The following is a 26,763-nucleotide window of genomic DNA, read 5'->3' on the forward strand; positions in this document are numbered from 1 at the left end:
GAGTAACCACTGAGGAAAATGAGCTTGTTCCCCGCCCGGAGCTCAGGAGAGGGAAGGGGCTCTGTCATGCTGTTCCAATTGTGTTCTGGTCCCTACGTGAACAGCTGTTTGAATTACCCAGCTTCTCCTGTGAGATCGTAGTGCGGTTCCAATGGCCCAGAAAGCTCAGTATGCAGCCTCCTCTGCCCCAAGACTCCATCCCCAGATGGAGCTGAGGCTGGTCTCCTTGGTTCTGTTGGCCCTTTAAAAAATACTTGTACAGACAATCCTTTCCTACCCGTTCCCCAAAGACCCCAATAAAATAACATGGGAGCAGCAGCTGCTTCTACAGTTTTGTTTTTGAAATGGTGTTAGATAAAATAAGGGAATAAATAGAGAATGGGTAAGAGGCATAATCTCCATCCCTGTGTCACACTGCCAGAGGGAGCTCCAGGGAAGGCTCTTCAGGGGGCCGGTCCTCATTCTGCCGTGCGGTCTCCACCACACAGCTCTCTTCGTTGTCCGTGCGCAAGGGGAGGTTTGAGGGGCACCAAGAGGGGCGGAAGTCTTCATCCTCAGGCTCCTCGGGGTTACGATCTTCGGGCACTAGAGCTTCTAGAGTGGATGTTTTCCCCACCTCTGACTTACAGAGGGCAGCCGGGTCTGTGGGGCCACAAGCCACCAGTGAGGTAACCGGGAGAGAGAAGACACTCAGATCCTTCTCCTTGGGGAACGAGGGCGGGACTTCTTCCGTACCAGGCTCTCCTTTCACCCCCAGGACTGGCCTCTGCTCCACCTGGTAGTAGACCAGGGGCCCACTGTTCAAGTAGGATGGGTGGTTCACGGCTGAGGCAGTTGGCTGGTCTGAGTTCTCGGCAAAACACAGCACGGAGGAGCCTGGGGGCAGCTGAGCCTGGATGAGGATGGGGGCTGTCAGGCCTGGGCACAGCTCTTCGGGAACAGCCAGGGGCTCCTCCAGGATGCACACGCCCAGGCTCTCCATGCTGGAGTCCAGGCTGGCACTGGAGCCGCTCGGGTCCTCCTCCGCCTGGAGCCGCTCCAGCTCCTCCGCACTCTGCAGGTGCAGCACCGCCGTCTCATTCTCAGCGATGAACTCCTGGAAGTCCTGTGTCTCTGAGCCCTGTGCTGCCGCCAGGCTGCAGCCGGCAGCGGGGGAGGGCTCCTCGTCTGGGGCTGGCAGGCGGCTCACCTGCCGCTTGCTCTCCAGCTCCAGCTTCATGATGGTGTGGAGGTAATGAGTCCGGACCCGGATTGGGTTGAATTCAATGCGCCCAGCCATGTTCCCACAGCCGTCCCGGGAGCAGCCACATGGAAAGGACATGCGATCCACCTGAGGAGGGGACAAGGAGGTTGAGGCCAGGTGAGATACGAGACGTTAGCTGGCGAACACAGGGAGTCAGGGTTTGAGGTCCTCTTACAAGAGAAACCACCAATTCAAAACACAAGCTGCAGCGTGAGCTACCAGAGCACTAGATGGGAGTTATCAGACCACCTGCCTCTCCATTCTAGCACAGCCACTAATTAGTAGTGTGACCTCAAGAGAGTCATTTCTCTCTCTAGGGCTTTGTTTCCTCTTCTAAATAAAAAGAAAACAAAGATCACGTCAAAGGGCCCTTCCAGTCAAAAGACCAGAGATACCTCTCTGAAAGCTGACGGTTCGCAGAGAAAAGAAATGTTTATGCCTCAGAGACTTTTCCAGAACCTACCTACTTTATTAAGAAAACAAAAGGCCAGGGCCCAAGCCTACTGTGTTCTTTGATGACAGGGATGGGAAAGGAGGTAGAAGATCTCGCTAGTCCAAAGCAATACATAATGGGGAAACTAGGCAAAGGTGCCTTTGCCAAGGTGCTATAGTGAAGGTTTGAACAAAATAATGACCAGCTTTTCACTACCTGCTTCATTTTCCCTTGATGGTTGGCCAGCTTGGTTTGGAAGCAGTTATCAAGATAATTAACTTCTACACCAGGGATATCTGGAAAGGAGATGCTTTCTACCTCCTTATCTCCCTTTTGAATCCCCCAAATGAAAACACCCCATACGTATCAAAAATAAAATTAAAAATGTGAGAAGACAAATAAGTCTTCTGTACAAATACAGTGTCTTCCTATGAAATCAGCTTCTAGAACTCTCCCTTCCCGTTCTTAGGAACAATCCATTTCTTAGGACTGTCCTCAGGTCTGTGTGTAACAGAGTGATTCATTACAGGACTCGGTCTGAAAAGCATTATCTGGTCGGACCTGCTATAGCTATCTGATACCAACCTGAAAATAAGAAAGAAAAGGTTAAGATAACTCCAACCACAAGGACTCAGCACCACAGCCTCAGTATACAGGTTCCAGATAAGTTTCATTCTTTGGGATGGTACTGCCATTTTCAGTTGAGATGTGTCTTCCAAACTGTCCCTTGTCAGAAGGCCCTCTGGGGGATGACGCTTTCTATCTCTTAGGACACTATGGATTTAAGCCCAAATCTGATCCTGAATTAGATTCTGAGGACTATTCTGATCTTTACAAAATTGGAGTAGAGGTACTGTGAATAAGTGTTTGTAGGATAAAATCTAAAGGCCTACCTCAGTTCTCTGCTTCCACTTACCTCAAGGAATCAGTCCACATTCAAGGACAGCTATTAAATATTAAACTCACTAACCCCCGTTCCTCCATGTGCCAGCAACTGCTGCTTATCACCTCTGAAGTGAGATACACAGAAAAAAAAAGATCATTGCTATCTCCACAGCCTAAGAATCCCGTCATACTTGTTTTCTTTGTTCGTGGAGGAGGGCTGTAGAACTGAAGTGTTCACCTGTGCATGGGCATCTCCCACATTCACTGGCACCCACACTAGACACCCCTGACTCTAGGGTGGATATACTATCACAGCAAAATGTGGACCGACCTGGCATTTAATCCCAGCCTGGCTACAGGCACACGCTTCCGGGTCACAATACAGTCGACAGTCACAACCACACTCTTCCCGTGACAGTCGGATGGCTCGAAGTTCTTGCTTCTCTTCCGCATCAATGCGGTGGACCCCAGAAGCCCTCAGCAGGGCCCGTCGCCGTTTGGTGGGCAGAGGCTGCAGGAAGAAGTAATCATCCACCTCCACGTTTTCCACGTCAATATCTTCATCTGAAACATCATCCAATGTCAGGCAGTCGGCCTCCACCGACTCCACTGTCCCGTTCTTGGTCAGCTGCCAAGAGACAGAGCACTGTCAGCGGGAGCCCTCCCACCGGGTGCACCTAGAGCAGCTTGGGCCAAGGGAACTTTCTGCCGTGACGGAGATGTCCGTGCCGCCCATCCCGACGCACGTGTGGCTACCGAGCACTATAAATGGGGCTAGTGCAACTGAGAAACTGAACTTTTACCTTTATTTAATTTTAATTACGTATAAACAGCCACTAGTATGGCTGGTGGCTACCGTACAGGATAGAGTCGGTGAAGAGAACAGTTCTAGAGCAGGAAGACAGGAAGCCTGTGCAGCTCTAACACCAGCCCGTCAACACAAGGGACATCACCTTTCTGGATCAACGTTTCTTAAAACCTCTGTCTCACCTTCCCTCCCAGAAGATGATCTTTTCCCAAAAATATACCCTCCATTCCCAGGCTTGTGTCCCTTAGCTTCGGCTGACCTGCCTTCTCATACACGGAAGAACAGAAGGTATTTCAATGGCTGTATGTTCCTTGGATGTAAACAACCTTGCAAAACACCCTCCAGTTTGCACCCTAAAGGGCCCCAAACCACACTGTGGGAAGAAGAGTACATTGAAGTATAGCACAAGACTACCTACCAGTCTTTGTCAATGAACCTGAATCCCCACAGTGTGAATAATTATCTGTGCATACACAGAAGAGCTTCATTTTATGTGGAGGAGAAAAAAAATGAGGAAGTTATTATTAATGGCTGTCAAGAAAGCCCTCACTTCCAAGCCACGCCTAGAAGAAATATATTCTTTCTCCTTTCTTTTTTTTTGGCCGTGCCGTGTGGCTTGTGGGATCTTAGTTCCCCAACCAGGGACTGAACCTGGGCCCTCGGCAGTCAAAGCACCAAGTCCTAAACACTGGACCACCAGGGAATTCCCTCTTTCTCCTTCCTAATCCTTTTTTATTTGGTTTCAAAAAAAGTCTGTGTGTGAGGCAGGGTGGCATACATGATACTGAGTGTACTCTCTGCAGGCAGAAATCTGGGTTCTCTGGATAAGAAGGACAGAGAGCCAGGAAAGGGGATCTTAGTGGAAGGACAGGCTGAAGACAATCTGTGGCTGAATGAGTTTTGAAAACTCACTAGAGAATTCAGGTAAAGAAAACGAGGCCTCACAATCCCCAGGGCTCTGGAAGGTACTAGCAGGATAAAAGCCAAGCTTTTGGCAGGTTTGGCTTTTTCATCAGCCAGCCAAAAAAGTGCTGGTAAAGGAACAACTCCTGGGAGAGACGTGATGCAAGAGACCTGGCTAGTAAGGCATACACCTGTTTTGTTTGTTTGTTTGTTTGGGGGGAGATGATAAGAGAAATGAGAGAAATAAAGTGGTGCTTCTGGGGATCCCCTAGACTATTATTTCTGTCCCAGGCAGGCCAACTACGAGGGGCCTTTCCACAGGCCTTAGCATTGCTCCTGCCTGTTTCACCAGGGTTGGCCTCCTCCGAAGCACCCTCCCTCCTTGCTATCCTCTCAAAGGAAAGAGATGAGACTTGCAATAGAAAGAAACCCATGTAGATATGAGAATTTAATATATTCTAACAGAGGTGGCATTTCAAATCAGTAAGGAAAAGACTCTTCTAGTCATTAAATGGTATTGGGACAACTGTATATTCTTTTGAAAAAAAAGTAAGTTAGATTCCCAATTCATACTATTCATAATAATGAATTCCATATGGATAAAAGGCCAAAAAAAGTAATAAAATATTAGAAAAATGATAGGTACTAATACTGATGCAAAGCAGCAGCAGCTTTTTTTTGGAGGGGGTGGAAGTCCAAAGGGAAAACAAATATTAGATGGCATATGGGAGAGGCAAAATGTATATTTTTTGAGACCAACTGCCTCCCCTATAGAGCGCTAAGGAAGGAAAAATTTCTAAGAGTAAAGTGGAGCAAAGTAAGGGTGTTCTCTCGACATAGAAGATGGATTAGATGCTGCTCATTAAATTGTGCTGCTCACTAAATCTGCTTAATAAGCAGCAGTCCTGTTTCTCAGTCTCAAGTTTGCCTGGCTTTGTCCCTAGACCTCCTACAAGGGAGGACACAGAACAGGGTGTCTGCTTTGACATGTCATCCCTCTACCAGATTTAGGGGAGATGTTTCTTCTTAGGGAATAGGAAGAAAACCTTCATTACAAATGATAAGAAGAGTGTTTATCTGCCCACCTGTTGCTATAGCAGCAGGAAGGTGACAGGGTCAGTGACGGAATTCCTCAGACAGAAGAAAGGGAAGCCTGAATGTCCTTCTAGTTAGAAAAACAGGTGTTAAGTCTTTAGGCATAGACTTCGGGCAGCAGACATAGAGCTCTCAAAGGGAGAGAGCAGCGAGATCTGGTTCACATACATCCTCTGCCACCAGTTCTCCAACCCTACCACATTCTGGTGTGTCTCATTAGGATTTCACCCACAACCCTGGAAATAATGCAGCCACCTGTTTTAATGTGGGTCCGCATACTTTGAGCCCAGAAGAACTTGGCCAGGCCTGAAGCAGTGTTCTCCAAATTTGGAACTAGGAACTCTGGGGGCAATTTTTGCAGACTGGCGGAAACTATGGCTGTGGAGTGCCAAGCAGTGCTGAGAGCAAATGTGTAGCTATAAAGAGCCATCTGAGATGGGTCTTCCAGCCCTGTTCTCCTCCTAAACTTGAAGAGCTGGTGCGGCATCAGACTGCAGGCCCAGTACTAAACAGATCGAAATAACTATTTGGTAATGCTATTGTTTATACCCGAAAAACTATCACCTAGCAATGGGAGTTACAGAATCAGCAGGATCCTTCCAGAGGATGTAAAAGATCCCAGGCCAATGGACAATCATCTGATGAGAAACTGAAACACTGCTTCCTCAGGGTCCAGGGGTGGCAGACTTGAATACCTGCAGGTATTCACACCTTAAACTTTAAAAACACTTGCAGAGCGGGCGACAATAGAGAATTCTAGGGAAGCCATTTTGCTATCTCTGCTAGACTCCCTACCAGAGACAAAAAGAATGGCATCTCAGACTGAGATTTGAATCCAAATCTGAGATTTCTCACTAGAAAGATACGGAATCTCTATGTACCAAAGGCAACAGTCCAAAACCGAAACAAAACAAAACCACCACATGATAGACCTAGACGGTTTCCTGCTTTATCTTGGCACATGGGAAGTACCAGACCCTAGACCCCTTAGGCACCTTCATCTTCTTGGCGTGGAGCTTCTCCTCCTTCAGGTGTTCACGGAGAATCTCCCGATGGTTCACCTCCTGCTCCTGAGCAAACTCACAGAGCGTGTAGCTGCGTACAGAGTTATGGCGCTGGGCCATGCCCAGAGAGCTGCCGCCCTGGCTGGGCACGCTGGTGAAACCCTGGCGCCGGGCAAAGTAGTACACAGTCACCTGGTCAAAGCGCACATTCTTCCTCCGCAGCTGCTTCTGCCGCTTCAGGATGGATGTGGCTGAGAAGGGAGCACAGAAAGAAAACTTTTAACCCAGAGATGGCCTGTTTGGGGACCTCATTCTTTCTCATTCATCTAGGCTCTCAACTCTTCTCCAAAAGTGCTCCCTGTATCTAGAGACCTTCCTAATTTTCAAATCTTAAAAGCACAGTGGGAAGGGACCTTGACCATCTGCTGGTCCATACCACTGCCTCCAGACTGACTTCACCCAAACAGATGATCACAAAATCTATTTTTAGACATCAGCTGGGAAGAGAATCTCTAGGTAATCTTTTCAGGATGTAACAATCTACATAGCTTCACTGTCCAACAGCAGCTACTAGCCACATGTGGGCAATTTAAATTAATTAAAGTGAAATAAACCTTAAAATTTAGCTTCTCCGTTACAACTAATCACAACTCAAGTGCTCAATGGCCACATGTGGCTAATGGCTGTCATACTGGACAGTGCAGATATAGAACATTTCTATGATAACAGAACATTCTTCGGGATGGTGTTTTGTTGTTGTTTTGGCCGCACCACATGGCTTGCGGGATCTCAGTTCCCTGACCAGGGACTGAACCCGGGCCACAGCAGTGAAAATGCCGAATCCTAACCACTAGATGACCAGGCAACACCCCCTGGATAGTGTTGCTCTATAGCAGGAGATGGCAAACTTCTTCTGTAAAGGTCCAGGTAGTAAATATTTTAGGCTTTGCAAGCCATGAGGTCTCTGTTGCCAACTACCACTCAATTCTGCCACTGTAGCATGAAAAGCCATCATAGACACTGGGTGTGGCTGTGTTCCAATAAAACTTTATTTACAAAAACAGGCAGTGAGCCAGATTTAGCCCACAGACAACCCCCGATCTACAGAATCCGAAGTTCTTTCCAAGAAACTAATTGAACCATAAGAATTAAGAAGTGCGGAGATGCCCCAGTTGTCCAGGCAGTAAGCATTTATGTCCTGCTAGAGCTACAATTTTGTGGAACTCTATAGGACTCTAGTGGGGAAGCGTAGACTCCTAGACAACTCCTTCAGTTGAATTCAACCCATTCTGGGGACTCACAAAGCACAGCATAAGTAAAATCAGCTAGAATAATTCACATTTAATATAAGTCTATGATATTAGAGCAATGAGGTCCTCCAAAGAGCAAGGCTGAGCTACGTGTGGGAGAGATTACGAATAAGGGCAAATCCCCAAGCTGGACAAAGGGTGTCTCAAAGAGCTGCAATGGGCTCCAGTGCTTGGGGTACATGGGGGTAGGCAGGGAGGGAGCAGCTCACTCACGTGTGAAGCTGGCAGTTGTGGGAGGATTGAGGCTGTCGCAGCTGTCAGCGCTGTCACTGCTGGAGATCTCATCATCGGAGTTGGAAACTGATGAACCCACATCCACATCATCAAACTTCCTCTTGAGACCCGAGCCCGTGAATGCATCCATTGGTTTCAAAGGGGTTTCCTTGGGGAACCCACCACGTTGGCCCCAAAGCCCCTGCTCACCACCAGTCAGCCAGGTGCATTAGGATTCTGCCCAGGGGAAAAGAGTAATCAGCACTCCTGTCCTAAGACAGACCCCTCCCAAGTCTATACACACGGCTCTCCAACTGAAGAAAGCACCCGAGCTAGCACTGATGTCTGCTCTCTAGAAACAACGTCATCTCTCTCCAGCCAGCACTCTCCTACTTTTGTCTCTCCTCAGCCCTCCAGTCTCAGTCACTCTTAGGATAATGAGATGACTAGCGGCAGCACCTTCCCAGTGGAGTGAAGGCCTTTGCTTCCAAGCCGGCTGGCCTCTAGGCTTCATTAGCCCTGGGGTAACAGTAGCTGTTCTTCTGCTCACCCAGGAGAGCTCTCCACGGGGTCAGCAGGAGGGACTGGGGATCAAAGGCAGAATTAGGCTGTGCCTAAACCTAGACTAGATCCAATTATTATTCCTAGTGGAAATATAGCCTGGCATTTCCTAAAGCGTATCCATTAAATAAACTAGTTCCATAGATATTAATAGCTTTTACATGGAAATGGAACCGCTGTGTCAAAATACTTTAGAAAACTGCTTATGGAAGACCTTTTAGAGGCTTTTAATATGCTAATGAACCTGGTGAAGGGTGGGAGGAAACAGAATGCAGCGTTTTGCACCCATGATTAAGGAACCCTTTGTTTCTAGAGCATCTTGGTGGGGGGCAAATGATCCTGGGAACACACTTCGGGAAATACTGCTCTAGGCTTTCAATTTCAAAGTACATTGGCAGTCAGGGAAATGCTTTACCCAGATCTTCACAAATGTAAAGTGTCTCACCAGCCTCCTAAAAAGGTCAAATTGGGTTCTAAAGAATGGACTGAAGATTAGAATCTGCACTGGCTTCAAAACCCAGACTCTTTCCCAATCGCCTACTGCTCCATAAAATAGGGCTCAGCTGACCTACCATCATCCTCTGTGCAAGGAAGACGTAGCTTTACAATCTTTGCTCTAATAAAGAAACCAGCAAGGGCACAACAAACAGCAGAAGGAGTGACAATTTATTCTGGTTACACTGACATGGCAGGCAGTGTTTTCAACATGCTGCCACACAACCAAGGAATCTGGGATATTCCATTTCCCAGGTACAAATCTTTCTCCTCCATCTTTGGACTTAAATTCCCAAAGATATGAATCTGCTCAGCAGAAACGCTGTCAAAGCTGGAGCCACAAGTGATGATCTGAAACCTCCCTGCTTTTGCCTCAGTAATGCCAGAATCTCCCCAGACTATGATCTCACTAGTTGCTAATTATGCAGCAGGAATAACAACACTGCCCAGAAAGCCAGGGCTGCATTACTGCAGAGCAGCTACCCAGAATATACTGTGGTGTCAAGAGATGCCTGCTACAGAGCTGTTTTTCTGGACTGTCTCTTGGAAGCGATTTGCCTGCTCTTGGGTCAGCTCTACACAGTCAACCAGACCTAATAAGTACTTTAGGAACTTCCTAATTTATCTAGCCAAATCTCATCAAAATTCTGCATTCAAGTCACAAGATGCACCTAAGAAACCTGTCATCATAGGTCTCAGAAAAGCACATTCCTGAAATAAACTGGCCAGAAAGAAAATAATCAAGCACTAGATAAGAATTGTAATTAAATTTAAAAATGAAACCAAAGTATCAATTTTGTTCTTCAGGTTACTGATCTTACCATCAGAGGTCACATTCCTAGGACATGGGTGAGAATGGAGACAGCCAAGGACTTTTATGGGTTAAGATTTCAGCTGGGCTTAAAGATACCTATTAACTAACAAATTTCTCATTCCATTCTATTACTGGGGGAGCGGAGACCTTTGCTATTGAGTACATATGTGGGTGGAATAAAAAAAATAAAAGAATGTTGACCACTGAATTTAATATTTCCTCCCCACTTAAAAATCTTATCGACCACATGAAAAAGCAGACTGAGCTCAAAATCCTTCTCAGAAAGGACGTAAGTCTGGCTTCAGTTTTAACTAAGATCCAGTTAGTGTTGCTACTAGGAAGTGCCTTTTTCCTCAGCCTGGAAGCACTCGGGGATTGACAACTGGAAGCAAATGTGCACCCTGTCCTTCGTTCAGGTGTCCCTTTGCTTCCGGTAGTGTGGTTGCCTTTGAATATTTCCTGCGGGAGGCTGGGTCTGGTCCAAGATCATCTTTTACTATGAGGATTCTCCACTGTCTTAACCCAGGTACCCTCAGGGTATCCCTTCTCTTCAGGTCACTTTTTGTGCACTCTGTTGCAGCCAGGATTGCAGGCTGCTTGTTCTATTCTCTTTCTCTCTTTTTTCTACGTCTTCCTCACTTCCACTTCTGGAGTAGAGGTTTCTGGGCAATGACAGGAGGCAGGTAAGAAAGTAGAAAAAAGATGTGAAACCTAGAAAAAAAGTATTTTCCTTAAAATGTCTGAACGGCTATATATGTAAATAATGTCCATATTGACTGAGCTCTCTTTACCATATCCAGGATGTTAGCATCATTTTCTCTGCCATTAACCCATTCTTTAAAAAAAAAAAAAAAAAAAAAATACGACAATTCTGTCCTGACAACCAATATAAGTTTAAATTTCAACCCAGCTCTCCTCATCCAACTCTCTGGTGTGAATTTGACTTGTTAGATAAAGATGTCCACTGGGCACCAAGAAACCTCCCATCCACTTCCACTGTGGCCTGAAGAAATCTTTCTCTGAAATGGCAACAAGAATGGGTTCCACTTTCCAGTTCATCAATTCAACTTCCTTTCAAACCACAATCAGAAGTCAGTCATTCCCACTTCTCTCAACTATTTATTCATTGGCAGAGGATCAGTGCTTATGTTTGAGAAAAACACTTCTAAGTTATACTCCAAGCACTTAAACCCTTACAGAAATAAACACGATGAGACTGGAAATGCAGGTCATAACTGACAGTTAACTGTCAAAATGACGAACTCAAACAACAAATGCTTTTGGAGAAAATAATGCAAACCTCTATAAAAGCTTTTATGCCAGTAAAATGAAAGGTCAACTGACCCTTTCTAGCTACATGTCTTTCTGTCTTTTCTCAAGTGTTTCTACTAGTTGAACATTTCCCAAAGGTACATGAAATAATTTAGATCCATAGTATATAGAAGTTTTTAGGCTAGCACCAAATAAAATAGATCTATATCATATCTGTACTTTAGTATTAGACTTAAGCCTTTTCAGGCCTATGTGGATTCCTATAACCACCCCCAAAAACAAAAGCCCAAATACGTGAGACTAGCAAAAAAGGAACTGCCCCTCCCCCCCAATTTTGTGGATGCAGAATGTATTGACAAAGTTTAGGTAATGAAAGCCTCTCTCATAAATGAGTCCAAAATAAGACAAGGTACATCTCACAGGGGAAGGCCTCTCTACTCAAGTGAAACCCAACCTGCTAAAGGTCAAGGGCCAAAAATCTCTAGTAAGATCGTCTGTGCTACCAGCTGTAGGGTTAGAGGAAGGAAGGCTTGCTGCTAAGTGTCAGGATCAACCTAAATAAGATGACAGGTCCTGTTTCTCCTTTTACAAAACACTGTGAGTTGCTTCTCAAATACTATGAATTTCGTGGATCCATGTGTCCGTGTGATTTACCAGGATCGTGAACTTACAAAGTGCTCAAGTGAAAACATCTTGTTTAAACTAGGTATTTCAGGGAAGCCCCCCTCCATCCGTCACTCCCTGGTTTTTATCCCTTCACTGACACAAGGTTAGAATTTGGCTTTCCATGTTTAACCTCCCATCGTATGAAGGACATGAGATCTTTGTGGTAGAAATGGAACATGATGCTGCAGGAGCCATTAACTCTCAAGGATATCCAGTCATTTATAAATCTGGCACACACCAACATCCTCCTGGCTTTGGACATTTGCAAAATGGAAAGTCAGTAAAGAAAAGGAAAATCTGAATCAACTATGGATTTACCTTGAACTGAAAACTGCAGGACAAGGGGACACTGTGTCTCTTAGGGATAACTTCTAACGTTTCATACTGAAGAACGGTTTGTGTGTCACACTGCCACTCTAAACCCCTTTAAAAGCATGAATCAAGACCATGGCACTAAAAGGAATGGATGGCAGTCAGCTGCGTGTTTGGGCCTGTGAAAAAAGATCAAGCTAGCAACCAGGGAAAGTGATGCTTTCGTTTTCCCACACAACGCCAGAAAAAATGGGAGACATCAGGAACCTGGGTTGAAAGGACATGTCAAGTCACCAGTTCCCCTTAACGGACACCCCCGCTGAACCCTTCAGCTCCGGGGCACCTTTCCTGATTCCTGCTAACCTTCCCGCTCATTCCAATCGTCTGCAGCCCCTACCCGGTTTCCCATCCCTTCCTGCCTGCTACTCACAAATTCCCAACCACTCCTCCCACATTTTCCTCTATTTCCCCCCTCCCCTTCCTTCACTTCCCTCCATCGTACATCATCTCCACTCCATTCCGAACTCAACCCGCATCCGAATTCCTGCCGGCTTCTAAGCCCGCCCGTCGGTCTCACTCAAGCTGCCCCCGCAGTCCGGGCCCGCGTCCTCCGTGCCCCTCGCTCCCACGCCTCTCCCGACTCCTTCCCTTCCCAGCGGCGCCCTAGCTCCCCGCCCCCCCCGCCGACCGCTCCCGTTCGTGGCTCCCTCATTTCTGACCCCTCCATCCCCGCGGCTCTGGGTTGACCACTCCTCCACAGCTGCCGGGAGGCCGATCCCGAGAAAGGACAAGGCGGCACCCTCCGCCCCGCACCCCCAGGCCCATTACCGGCTCCGCCGCAGCTGCCTCCTCCTGTGATGGTCTCTGCCGCCCCCGCTGCCGCCGCCGTCGCCGCCCTAGCCCGAGTGGGAAGGAGGGAGGAGAGAGCGAGTCCCGGGGCCGCGGAGACGGTCTGGGAGTTCCCAAGGCGGCAGGGCGGGGAGAGACGGTGGGTGGGCAGGTCGGCCGGCAGGCGGCGGAGGGCGGGCGGCGCCGGCAACTCGGGCGCCCCCGGCAGCAGCCGCCCAGAACCGCCCCGGCTCCGGCTAACAATAGGCTTTGGCCGCAGCGCTCAGGGTCTTATAGGCGCCGGCACGTCCGGACCGAGCCCCGGGGCAGGCTGGGAAATGGAGTCTACGTGCCGGCCCCAGGCCCAGCGGCATGCCGGGAGTTGGAGGCGGCTACCAGCGCAAAGCCGAAACTCGCCCGCAAACAGGCTCAGGAGGCTGTGAGTCCGCAGCAGCGGACCCTGGGAAAGCAAGCGAGTTGACGCCACAGCAGCCTTTTGAAGAGGAAAAGCGGAGACCCTCAGCTACAGATCTTCGGTGACTAAACAAATTGTCCTCTATAACTCCCCTTTTCCTTTCGCCAGGCCCACACTCCCATGCCTAAGGAACTTAATCCCCCTTATCCTTGCTCAGGGGATCTAAGTCTTAAGCAGCATGACGTGCTGCAGCCTGCCCAAGGTATAAAGAACATACAAGCAATGCAGAGTAATCTCAATATGTATTGATGGATTGTTTTCCTTCTAGAAATTTCTTACATGACTTCTGATCTTCACAACTGTGCAATCCATTTTCAAAACGGGAAAAAGACTCAGAAATCAGAAGTTGTTACGTCTAGAGTCGCTTATTCACCATATTTCATTGTCTTGATAGCATCACTAGGTAAGTTATTACAATGGTGCCAGTTCGCCCCTTACTTCCCCGTGCCTTGGCTTCCTCATCTGCAAAATGGGGATAAAAGTATCTATCTCATAGGGTTTTGTGGAGATTAAATAGTTAGTAGTATAAAATGTTTGCAACACAGTGCAATGTGTTTTTCCTGGCCACACAGAAATCAAAAAGGAAGACCCCAGACTCTGTAGAATCAGCGGGCTGAGTAACAAAAAAAAAAAGCAGCCTAAAGGCCATGCTGGGTAGGCTAAAAGTGTTTCATATGCCTACACATCTAGAATTTGAGCAGTCATAGAAATCTGTCAGAGTACCATCAGCCTCAGTGCCCAAGCTTTGTTGGTTAATGACACCAAACTAGAAGACAGCCAAAGCAAAGTTAGGCACATCCTTTGAGGAGACAGCAGAATCCAATTTGGCAGTAATCTCTAGATCAGTCAAAAAGATCATCTGGACTTACAAACATCCCAACTGCTTATCACAGAGTCGCTTATTCACCGTATTTCATTGTCTTGATAGAATCACTAGGTAAGTTAAGCTTAAGTGCAGTAGAACAGAAGATACAAGGAAAAGTGAAAAGAAATGCTAATATTATTAATATGTAAATTATAACAATGGACATCTAATTCTAAATGTGACTGCTTTGTTCCAGACCATGCATAATTCATGCATGGGTGTGTTTTAGGGACAAAAAAGTCAAGTGGGAAGAAAAGACAGATGATCAAGAACAGATGAAGATGAAAACCAAAGGTCAGATTTTATGTCCTGGGCAGTGTTTATACGTCTGTCTTGCAGTCTTGTCTACATGTAAAGGTGATCTTGTAGTCAATAGTATCCTAAATTTATTAAGCAACTGAATAAGTATATTATGTACAAAATAAAACTGCTTTATACTCATTATCCTTTGTAATCTCCCTAACAACCCTATGAATTAAGCATTATCTCCTTTTTAAGATGAGAAAGTTAAGGTTTAAGAGATTATATTGTCCAAGGTCACATCCAGGAAGAGCAAGATCTGGGATTTGAACAGCGGCTTATCTGACACCAAAGTATGTACTGCATCAACTACTCTTTACCAAACAAAAGATAAAGAGTACTCTCCAGGGAGGTTGAAAATGAATAGATCAGAGGATACTATGTGCTGAGCTTCTTAGAGAAAAAGAGTTAAGTAAAATCTAAGCCATTGCATGTACTTCCCTGGTGGTCCAGTGGTTAAGAATCCCCCTGCCAATGCAGGGGACATGGGTTCGATCCCTGGTCAGGGAACTAAGATCCCTCGTGCCGTGGGGCAGCTAAGCCTGCATGCCACAACTAATGAGCCTGCATGCCACAACTAGAGAGAAGCCCGTGCACTGCAAGAAAGAGCCCACACGCCGCAATGAAAGATCCCACCTGCCACAACTAAGACCCGATGCAGCCAAAAAATAAATATTAAAAAAAAATTTTTTTTTAAATCTAAGCCATTGTATTTGTTTTTCTGATAGGGAATTCGTAGATTTAGCCCTGAAGTTGTATGTTACTTTACTAATTTACATTTAATTAGAATCCAGATCTAGAGAGACAGGCACCTCTCTGTGACTAATTCCACACTAACCAAAAGAGATCAATAGAGCAAATCTGGGAAAAAGACGGGGCCACAGCAATTTAAGAGCACAAAAAATCGAAGAAGCTGTGTGTTTTATCAAGGAAGGTTTCAAAAAAAGACACACAAATTGATCTATATATGTGCATAACACACACAAAAACCCTATTAAAAAAGCAAAATAACAAACAGGTTTGAGGGGGTAGAGTGCAAGGGTGAGTTTAGAGAGGTCAAGCTTAATAAGCTTAAAAAAGGTGAATGAAAGTCTGAAGTAAAGTTATAAAGATGTCTAGGGAAAGATATTAACTAAACCCTTAAATGAAAAATTAGACATTAGAACTCAGAAAGAGGGGATTCCCTGGCGGTCCAGTGGTTAGGACTCCGTGCTCTCACTGCCAAGGGGCTGGGTTCAATTCCTGGTCGGGGAACTAAGATCCCACAAGCCACACAGCACAGCCAAAAAAAAAAAAAAAAAAAAAAAGGAAGAAAACAGGAATCTGTAGTGATTAAAATGAGGAATGTGTATCTCATCTTATGCAAATATATGAAAACACAGATTTACAAGATAAACTGGTTATTACTCATGTCCCAAAAGATCCCATATAATACAAAATAGTACAATACAATAGTATTTTTTAAATAGCAAGTTCCTTTATAAAATTGACTTTAATCCAACTGAAAAATTTAATTCATATACAACTTTTAAATCTCTGAATTTGAGAATGCAAATGCTAGACTTCGTTGCAATTTCCAAATTAATTTGTTGAACAGGCCAGAATTCATAAGGAACAATACAGAGGAGATCTGGAAGTGAAGAGGAAAGATGCGGAAAAAAGAAGGAAGTAGAAATAGATGGAAGTTCAAGGTCAAAGGCAAAATACAAAGTCATTAAAGAAGCATAGAGGAGAAATAAAGTATTAACAAAACAGAAAACAAGTGCTGATGGCATTAACCTCACATCACATAGCGCATCTTTCTTCCTTATTTAAGTCTTGGAGTTTGTATAATGAAACAATAATTTAATCACAAACTAAAAATAAATATTCTAGCAGGAAAAGCCTTAGCTCACGACTAAGAAAACAGAGCATTTTTAGGAGAAGCAGAAGAATGCAGCAGGATTACTTTATACGAACTAGTATATAAACAGATGCAGCTAGGTGGGGCATTTGTGCCATTCCTGCTGAGACTTGGAGTTCTCATAACAGAGCAGCAGAGGCCATAACAGATCAAATTCCCATAGAGGAACCATCCATGGCCAAGTAAGACAACTAAAGATTCAGAAAAATGATAAAAAGGCTCAACTGCAGCTCTCTGGTTCCAAGTTATCTGGAATTGTTAGGTATTGGCCAGAGAAAAAAGCTTCAGCGAAGGAGGAGAAACTCGGTCTTGTTTTCAAATATTTGCACCTGAAATTTGTGTTACTTTCAAAACTGAATGCTGAAGCTTCAGTCAGTCCTTCACGGTAGTTTGAAGATAGCCCAAATGTCTGCAGCAACCCTATATGAAAGACTTTCTCAGGAGACTTGGAGATACAAAGGGTTTTCAGAACACTCTTTCATTAGGCCTAAATGAGAAATGGCGAGGCTCATTATGTCAAGCCTTCTTCACTTGCCATGCTCCTCCAACTCACAGTGGTGAGATCATGCCCTGCCCCTCACAGCGTACCCAGTGCCTGACAGTGCCTGACTTCCAGGAATCACGTCTGCCCCCTCAAGAGAACCTCACCACCTCAGGTCTTTCAGACTCTACTTACTTGTCTTATATCTGTCGTACTGTAATCTCTTTCCAGACAAGATGACCACCCCCATTTCCCCTCCGTTTAAGTGGCGTCTTAAATAAATCATATATGTGGGCAAACATTCTTATTATGGGGGCATAATATTGGACAATCTTATTACTTAATAGCCACATTTTACGTAGTGACTGGTATTCAGTCCTTAAGAGTTCTGCAGTGACCCTTTTACTTCCCAATGACTCCCTTTTAACTATCAAGTCTTTATACAATAGATTCTTTTAGATGGAACCTATTATACTTCAAGGAAACAGTACAGACAATACTAAGTTAAACAGGATGCTACTCCACTTCTCAGGAGGGCCTAAAATCTAACCATTCTCCTTCTCATATACCCTCACCCTAATGGAAACATTAAACCATCTCCTTTATTTTAAATATCAACCATCACATGGTTAAAGAGGTAAAATCCAGCAAATTTTACTTTTAGGAATATATCTTAGAGATACACGCAAAAAACTTAGGAGAATACATGTTTAAATGGGCTTAACCTAAATGGCAACCATAAGGAATGGCCATTTTTTTTCCCCAAAAGAATGATGTCAAACTATAAATCCTAACATAGAAAGATGTTCAGGATATATTAAACATAAAAAGAAAACTGCAGATCATTAGTACTACATGAGCCCATCTGGGTGTGTGTGTGTGTGTGTGTGTGTGTGTGTGTGTGTGTGTGTGTGTGTGTGTGTGTGTGTGTGTGTGTGTGTGTGTGTGTGTGAAACATTTTTGCAATGGCTACCTCTATAGAGTGGGACAAGGAGATAAGTAAGTTATACCTTTCTTTATTGTTTGAATTTATCACTTTGTGTATTACTTTCATCATGAAAAAGCTAGTTTAAAATGTTCATTTAACTGCAAGGATCAATAGTGAACAAATGCAATTTTTTAAAGCAAGTTGAATAATTACAATGTTCTATCACTACACCAATTCTTACCAATTACATGGCATTAGCACTATAAATATTTGTTCGAAGCTAAAGAAAGCCTAAGAGATTTTCTAGTTAATCTGAGGATCTATGATTACAAACTTACATAAATTCATTTCTATATAAATTTGAAAACTACTCTTAAAAAACCCTCTATCTCCAAGTAAAAATTAGTAAGTGTAAATTTATAGTAAATATATTAATAGAATTCTGTGTATCATTTACAGTAAACAAGAGTCACAGATGCAGATTTAGAAGGGACCGTAAAAGTCCAACCCTCCCAGCCTAACATTCAGAAAGAACTGGAATAAATAAATAAATAAAAATAAAAAACAGCAGCCTGCTGGGGAGAGAGCTGACTTCCCCGAGCTGAGAACCAGTCCTATGAACATAATATAATTAGAAATGTCCCCCCGGAATGAGGACATCTGGTAATCAGTCACTAAAAAAGTATTTTGGCCTAATATGTCAAGTTGTCCAGGTCGATTTTAAACAAGTCATTTGACTTAATTTTCTGGTTTCAAAATTTTCAATTTCTTTCAAACCAAAAGAAAACAGACCATGTTGAAGGTGGATTTTAATGAACGAAAATCTCTGTATAAAAACATTTAACCTTTATCAAATGCTTTAAAAATACACACACACACAGATTCAAATCCAATACAGAATCTTTTGAACATTATCATTTTTCACCTCAGCATAACACGTAGAGGGATTTCTGGATAAAACTTTACATGTGAAAAAAGACCCATAGTCTTACACATGCACACACACAAGAGCACACAATCACAATCAGGAAGAACTAAAGTATATGGTAAGAATGCAAACAGGATGGGAATGAATTTCTTGTAAAGCTTATAAAAAAGAACGCTACATGAGTAAAAGAACTTTCTATACCAAGAGAAGATGCAGAGAGGGGAAAGAGAAAGCAGAGGTTAGTCTAACTCATTAATAGTTTGAGAAGGTCATTCAAGAACAGTGAATTTGGGGAGTTACAGATAATCCCTAGTTTTCACCACCTCAAATTCTGTGAATCTGATAACTGATGATGCTTTGAAAGTGTCTATGTTTTCATTTTTTTGTAGGTCTTGATTTGTTCATCATTATTTAGGTGTGGTTTGTCCCTTTTGGTGTTAATTCCTCAGTTCTCGCTCAGTGTTAGATCCAATTCACCAGAAGAGCCACAGTAGGAAACGGTGGCAAGCACAGAGGACTGCAAGGGTGGCAGTCACGGATGGCTGTTAATAAGAGCCAGACGGCCTGGGTTTGCATTTCAGTGTCACTAGCTGCTAGCTGCCTGTTACTCAGCAAGCTCCTCGGCCACTCTGTCTCCATTTCCTCATCTTCAATTAGGGATCATTATTACCTACTTCATATATAGGGCTATTAAGAGGATTTAAACAAGGTAATCTATTTAAAGAATTTATCACACTGCCTCACACAACTAAATGTGCAATAAATGTTACCTAAAATTACTATTAGTCATAGAATTACAGGGGAATCAAAAGAAGAATTTTCTTCTTTCTCCATATTTCTCTTTAATGAGGTTTTTCAGGGGCAAAAAAGGTTGAGGATCTAGTCTTATGAATATAGATGTTTGCTTTTATGTTAGAAAAAAAAATTACGTGGCTCCATGTCACAAAATTTAACATCTTTCCATTAAACATCACACAATTCTCATCATCATTATGCCCTACACACACCCTAAATGATGTGGAGTTTCTATTGATATTCAACAACAATAGGGTCCAGAAATTTTAAATAAGAAATCGCTGCAGAAATGCATGTTGGGCAGTAATCTGTGGGTGCCCTAAGAGCCTGGGCCAACAGATGCCTGGGATTCTGCCTCCAAGGCCTGGACACAGTCAGATGGGTCAGGTTCTTGCAGCCCTTCAGAGCTCCATTTGCGAGACCCCCTTCGAGAGGGGAGTTCCCATAGGCGAAAGCAGCAGCAGCCACTGAGGACGGAATGCCCCACACCTACTTCAGTATGATATGATAGCTATCATTGGTTTCTGCTGTAAAAAAAAAAAAAAAGAAAAAAGAAAAAAGAAGAATCTTTAGTTACCTCTAAAACACAGCAGGAGAAAAATATATGTGGTAAGGTTCTTTAGAGAAAGAAAAAACAGAAGGACAGAGGGCAGTATACTTAATTATCACAGAATACTTGTAATAAACATGCATTATAAGAACAGCATGCCTCCGTTTCATCCTTTGTCCATGGAAGGTGGAAGAAGATGGCAGGAAGTCATCAGTTACACTGTCTACTCTAATAATGGCAAGAAGCCAATTCATAAAAAGGAACAATCTCTAATAATGTCACTTTCTTTACCTCAAATACGGCAGTTAATACTTTCCCTCTCTCCTCAAAGTACTATAAAAAAACCCTCAAACTCCTTCGAGAAAGGCATTTGCCTTACTACTTCATTACCTTTCATTGTGTCCAGAATAAAACAGGCTTCTTCCTGAAAGTTCTGTATCATCTGAAAAAAGCAAGAAGTTTTGCTGATTATTAAAACCTTGGTTTGCTATATTTATTTTGCCTGTGTGTTTATTATACTAGATATAAGTGAAGAATAATCCTTTGTTTTGTTTTCTCTCCTATTTAGTTTTCAAAAGCTTTCAAAGCTAAGCATTCTAAAACTGCTTTCTTAAAATACGAGTGTGCATTTTCCTGGGCTAACCCCAAGACTTTCCAAGGGGCACACAGATACAGATAGGCCCATATGGGAGGAATTAAACTTCCATATCTGTTCTTTCCTAAAACCATCTGAGAACCTCTTCAGTTTTCCTTTCCCACTTCCCTTCTCAAACTCCCTTTTCCCATTTTATAAAATAAAGGCAAGAGTTTCACCTTCCTGAAATCCTATGAAGATGCACTGCCCTGGAGTATAAAAGCCTCCAGGATGCAGAAGTGTAATTGCAAACGGGAACTCAAATGACTGGGTAATAAAGTCTTATTTTCAATTCTTTCCTTTCACCAGAATTGAAGTGATCTAATCACAAATTGTCAAATGACAGATGATTCAAAATAATTTTTGATAATATCACTATGCAATTTTTGGCACATAACTCAGAAGTTAAAAAAAAAATCCAGCAATGCTGTTACAGCAAACTCCATCCATTCCTGTCTATCAATTTATATGGAACAGATTCCACAGCACTTATATCTAGGGGGAAAAAAACAGATGGAATTGATGCTGAACTCTATTTCATTCTAGCAATCAATAGGCAGTATTTATCTATCGATGAATTAATTGTCTGTGGGAGGGAGGGTAAGGAATCAAGTAATCTCATCCATCTCATTAATAGACGCACTTTTATTGTATTTTATTTTATTTATTTATTTTTGGCCACACCGTACGGCTTGCGGGATCTCAGTTCCCTGACCGGGGATTGAACCCCAGGCCCTGGCACTGAAAGCTGAGAATCCTAACCACTAGGCTACCAGGGAACTCCCTAGATGCACTAATGCATTAATAAATTTTTTCTTAATGTTTAATAATTACTTATCAAAACATATAATACATTTATATTATTTTAATCCATTGTATAATTATGGTGATAATTCTATTCAGAAGAGATATTTTTTACTTTTATTGAAGCAAATTTTTGTTTTAAAGAAATATGGTAGGATAATTAATAAAAGATATTCAAGCATAAAGGTAGGTTATGGTAAGATGAAAGTCTGTGGGGGAAATGAATGAAAATATGAGTTTAACGAAGCAGAGAAATGATATAAAAATTCTGTTAAAAAAGTACATTCATGTATTTTTTTAAACAGATGACAGTATTAAATTACTCTTGTATTTAGGTTACATGGAATATAGCTAGAGTAGTGAAGTAATCACTTCATTTTTAAATGTCATATAATATGCCCAGAAATGACATCTTTTGCAACTATTTAAACTTAAAAGTCAACCTAAAAACGTGCAAGGGGATACACAGTTTTAAAACATCATTGTAGGAGGTAAGCAAACAAAAACATTTGAAAACCTCTTGTCTTAGAAAACAGAGCACTCTGCCCCAGTAGAACGGTTCCTGCTCCTGTCATCTGCCCAGACAAATCACTGTCGTCTGGTGATTCAGCTGTGCTGAAAATCTACCTCGTCACTAATGAGCACATGGATTCCTGTGGGCCCCTGCTTGTAGATCTGGCTGATCTGGCAAGGGGAAATGCTGAAAAGCTGAGCGATTTTTTCTGTCAGTTCAACAGCTGTCAGTTCTTCTAGGTAGATGGCATGGTAAACTGCAAAAAGGAGAAAGCAAAGGCAGTCAGTACAGAGTGTCTCTGGTCTTAAATGTAATCTGATCACTAGGAATGCCCACTTTCCTGAAGGACTCAGAGGCAGACTGCCTGAATTGAAATGCCAGCTCAACCACTCGCTAGCTGTGTGTGACCTGGGGCAAGTTACTTAACATCCCTAAGCCTCATCTTCCTCATCGAAATGTTGGCAAGAACAATAAAACCTACTGCAAAGAGGAAACACCGGTTGTAAAAATTAAAACATGTAAACGTGCTGAGAATAGTGCCTGGCATAATATATTAGGAACTCAATAAACATTAGCAATTACCATTCCTTCTAGCAAATGCTGAATCTGCTGTTTGATAAATTCCCATCACACATGCTCATAAGTCATCTCTTCATTTTTCTTCGTATCTGTCCTGGCCTGTGCAGAACGACCTACCGAAGAAAGTACCATTTGAGTCTCCATCCTCATGCTTCTGCTGCTGTTGCTGCTGCTGTTGCTGCTGCTCCCTCAGCTGCAAGGATTCCTGACAAACGTAAATGGTTAGCCTTGGGCGCACCATCCTAAGGAGGAAAAAAGAAAGCTGTTACTCAACTCTTTCATGGTGAGCACATTTTAAGGAAGAACTTGTGTGTCTACATTTTAGCTCCCCACTGGTGTGCGTGTGTGCGCGTTTTAACTGAATTCATTCCAACAGAAGCCCTCATATAAACCTCTGGTTTTCCTTGAAAAATCAGATCTGGTGATCCAAGGCCCCCATTCTTACAAAACACCCAATCAGCTGTTCTACTTGCGTGGTGCATGCATTCTTCAGTACCCCCCAGACTTGACTGTCACTCATTTACATGTGGTCTCTGTAGTCATTTGAGTTTGTAACCTTTGATGTAAAGGTTAGAAAGATTCAAAATGTGTGAGCCACTGTTTTGTGGGTCAGTTCAAGACATACCTTCTATTGATACTTAAAAGTACCAACAGGATAAACTAGAAAATCTTATTTCCCTCATTATCTTCTCCTAAGCGTCTTTAGCCTTCTTTCTGTTCTTTCTTCTTAGACAACAATATTGAATTATCTCTTGCTCTGATCATCTTATTCCTTCCTATTTCTAAATGCTCTGTAGGTAATACTTTTTTTTTTAAATAAATTTATTTATTTTTGGCTGTGTTGGGTTTTCACTGCTGCGCGCGGGCTTTCTCCAGTTGCGGCGAGCATGGGCTACTCTTCGTTGCAGCGTGCGGGTTTCTCATTGTGGTGGCTTCTCATTGCGGAGCATGGGCTCTAGGCGCGTGGGCTTCAGTAGTTGCGGCACGCGGGCTCAGTAGTTGTGGCTCACGGGCTCTAGAGCACAGGCTCAGTAATTGTGGCACATGAGCTTAGCTGCTCCGCAGCATGTGGGATCTTCCCAGACCAGGGCTCAAACCCGTGTCCCCTGCATTGGCAGGCTGATTCTCAACCACTGCGCCACCAGGGAAGCTCCTCTGTAGGTAATACTTTTAAAAATGAAAGAGCCATTCTTTTCCTCCCAGTCATCAACCCTTTGAATTTCACCTCTTTCCTTAAAAGTTTCCAACTTGGGCTTCCCTGGTGGCACAGTGGTTGAGAATCTGCCTGCCAATGCAGGGAACACGGGTTCGAGCCCTGGTCTGGGAAGATCCCACATGCCACGGAGCAACTAGGCCCGTGAGCCACAACTGCTGAGCCTGCACGTCTGGAGCCTGTGCTCCGCAACAAGAGAAGGCCGTGACAGTGAGAGGCCCGCGCACCGCGATGAAGAGTGGCCCCTGCTCGCCACAACTAGAGAAAGCCCTCGCACAGAAACGAAGACCCAACACAGCCAAAATTAATAAATAAATTTATTTTTTAAAAAAAGTTTCCAACTTGATTCAATTATCTCTTGTAATATACACAAACACAAATACTTCACAATCTGTTTCATTATTTAGTCACTGATTTGGTTCTATGGCACTGACCTGTACGTTTTTTCCATCAATATTACTACTTCCTATTTTAAACTGTAAATCCCAAACAGAGACTAGAAGTTCCTCTGTATTACATGTACTATTTGTAAGCAGACACTTAAGCAATTCCTACCCAAACTTAAGAATAATCTCTTCTTTAGTAAAACTGAGTTCAGGACCTTTGCACCCACTGTTTCTTCTGCATAGCATGTTCTTCCCTCATGACTCCAAAGCTTCCATCCTTCTCATAACTCAGTTTAAATGCCCCCTCCTCAGAGAGGTCTTTCCTGACTATATTCTGTACTCTGTAAGACACCACCTTATTTTTGTTTGTTTGTTTTGTTTTCCTTCAAAATACTTATCACTATTCAAAATACTTATAGTTTATAATCTTTCTCTCTCTCCCCATCAGAAAGCTCATCAATGTATCACCAAAGCCTAATGGCTCATAACAGGGACAACGGGTATTTAACTGAATGAAAAATGGAATATCATGAGGAACTCCTTGGATCAAGTACAGGAAAAGATTATTTTTCATCTTTATTTGGCACATAGCTGGCATTCAAAAAGAATGTTTAGACAAGATGTATTTAGCTGTACAAAAAGTATTGCGAAGAGTCCCTGAATCCAAATCCATTTGAAATCCAGCCCCACTGATATTTTAACACTAATTACATACCGGCCTTTCAATGCATTAAAAAGTCTGATTCCATCTGCAGGGCCACAGATTTGAATCACATCATCTCTAGTTAGCTTCAATAAATCTGCCCCTGGAATAAATATAAGAAAATAGGTGATAAAAGCAAAGATTCTCCTTGTTAATGACTTAAAATGGACTCTGTTACAAGGACACCTCATTACTAGTATGCTACAGTCATAATCTCTTGCATGGCATATAAGGCCCTCCATGACCTGGCCCCTGCATCCTCTCCCACCTCAATTCCCACCCAATTAACTTATTCATTTAACCCTATGCTTCCATCATGCTGATCACGCCTAATGAGCAAGTTGTTCCTCCTGCCTGAAATATCCTTCCACTGTCTGACCAACAGCCTCTTCCTCAGCCCTCAAGATTTACCTCACGCATCACACATCACACATGTTCCCAAACTCCAGAGCCTTACACTTATCTATTGCATTACAACTATTTGTTTACCTTTTTCAGGGTTTTGTTTTGATTTGGGTTTTCTTTGATACTAGATGGTGACTGATCAGGAAATATGTCTTATCCATTTGTGTATTCCTACCATACCTGGTACACAGAAGGTGCTAAATAAGAGTGGAATGTGCAAAGAAAACATAATATAGTGATAGCAAGGGGAAAATTTCCGACTACCTGCAATGCTCCTTGATAAAATATTTTATGGATAATATATTTTAAAGTATTGTATAGAATAAATATTTTAAAATTAAAATGAGTTTAAACTAAGAGGTCTTTCTTTTTTGAGCATTTCACAGCACAGCTGCAGCTGGTGAGAAAGTCTGAAGGGTTCAATGAAATTCATTTAATCAGAAAAATGCATTAAGATCTCCCCCCTCTACACACAAAACAACACAGGGATACCAGGAGGCCCTGGAATGTAAAGGAAATCCCATGCTGGGGAAAACAAAAGGACAAGCAAATTTAACCTGAGAAGTTTGTAAAAAGCCTTGTGAATGTGGAAAAACGGTTTCGATGCAACCACTGCTGAGCCTCCTGAGGTGTGGTTGTTGGCAAGAGGTTCTGAAAGAGGGAAAGCATTTTTTTTGGTAACTAAATAGACTCAACTTTAAAAAGGTAAACGTTACATCATTAGGTAACAACAGCCAAATACACCCACATTCAGACAGGCTGAGTTTGCTTGGAAGTTGTTTATACATCAGTCTTCTTTCTCTAACCATGCAAGATATCCATGGAATTCCATCCTTATCTTCCCCACTAGACTGAAAGTTCCTTAAATACAGCACAGTATCTGGTTCAGGCCAAAATTCAATAAATGTTTGCTTAGTGAATGAATAATACTCCCTAAAAGTTGGGCATTTCTACTGAATCACACAGTCACCAAAGTATTATTAGACATCAGACTATTAGACTATAATAACTGACATTTATATAACTTTAGACTTACATCTGTGACTGGAGGGGGTGGCTCTGGCTGGTGGTTTGGTGAACCATTTCTAAAGAAACATTTAAAATGAAAGGATGAGTTCATGACACATACTAGGGTTCATCGCCTCATTCTTCATCATCATAAGTCTTAAGCTAGAGATTTAAGGGAATCTGTGCTATCTCATAAAACATTCTTACTCTTGGATCCAATACTTCTATTATCTATTATTTTAGCATAAAGACTCTTGTGTGTTGGGGGCGGTGGTAGCAGCAGAAACTATGTCATTTTTTATTATTGAAGAAATTGAAAAAAATACCAAAATTCCAGTAAATTGGGACTGATTAGATAAATTATGGCATAAACAATACTTAACATAAGCTTATTAGAATGTAAACTAAAAATATCAGAATATAAAAGTAATCAATATATTACTACTGTAT

The 26,763-nt window shown here is 42.9% G+C and overlaps 2 protein-coding genes across 4 annotated transcripts in view; both read right to left on the reverse strand.

The window, feature by feature from the left end:
* Nucleotides 1-409: 409 nt before the first annotated feature.
* Nucleotides 410-8,108, reverse strand: CSRNP2 (cysteine and serine rich nuclear protein 2; the record flags this gene model as incomplete). Its single annotated transcript, XM_082849908.1, has 4 exons — nucleotides 7,895-8,108; nucleotides 6,363-6,622; nucleotides 2,893-3,189; nucleotides 410-1,330 (listed from the first exon to the last, which is right to left on the reverse strand). The coding sequence occupies exons 1-4, from the start codon at nucleotides 8,043-8,045 to the stop codon at nucleotides 410-412; spliced, it is 1,629 nt and encodes a 542-aa protein (XP_082706034.1). The 5' UTR covers nucleotides 8,046-8,108.
* A 10,484-nt stretch (nucleotides 8,109-18,592) lies between these two features.
* Nucleotides 18,593-26,763, reverse strand: part of TFCP2 (transcription factor CP2) — a 50,161-nt gene continuing 41,990 nt past the window's right edge. Inside the window, exons 9-15 of one of the 3 annotated variants that reach the window (XM_082850573.1) lie at nucleotides 26,342-26,390; nucleotides 25,863-25,956; nucleotides 24,913-25,003; nucleotides 22,716-22,840; nucleotides 22,133-22,275; nucleotides 20,458-20,509; nucleotides 18,593-20,041 (exon numbers count right to left, since the gene is read on the reverse strand). In XM_082850573.1, coding sequence (XP_082706699.1) covers nucleotides 20,007-20,041; nucleotides 20,458-20,509; nucleotides 22,133-22,275; nucleotides 22,716-22,840; nucleotides 24,913-25,003; nucleotides 25,863-25,956; nucleotides 26,342-26,390 — 589 coding nt within the window. In that variant the 3' untranslated portion in view covers nucleotides 18,593-20,006. Of the gene's footprint in view, nucleotides 20,510-22,132; nucleotides 22,276-22,715; nucleotides 22,841-24,912; nucleotides 25,004-25,862; nucleotides 25,957-26,341; nucleotides 26,391-26,763 lie in introns of all 3 variants that reach the window. The other 2 variants (XM_082850572.1, XM_082850571.1) reach the window with 2 other exon arrangements.

The sequence above is a fragment of the Leucopleurus acutus genome, assembly GCF_964270905.1.
Source record: "Leucopleurus acutus genome assembly, chromosome: 11".
NCBI classification, from domain to species: Eukaryota; Metazoa; Chordata; class Mammalia; order Artiodactyla; family Delphinidae; genus Leucopleurus; species Leucopleurus acutus.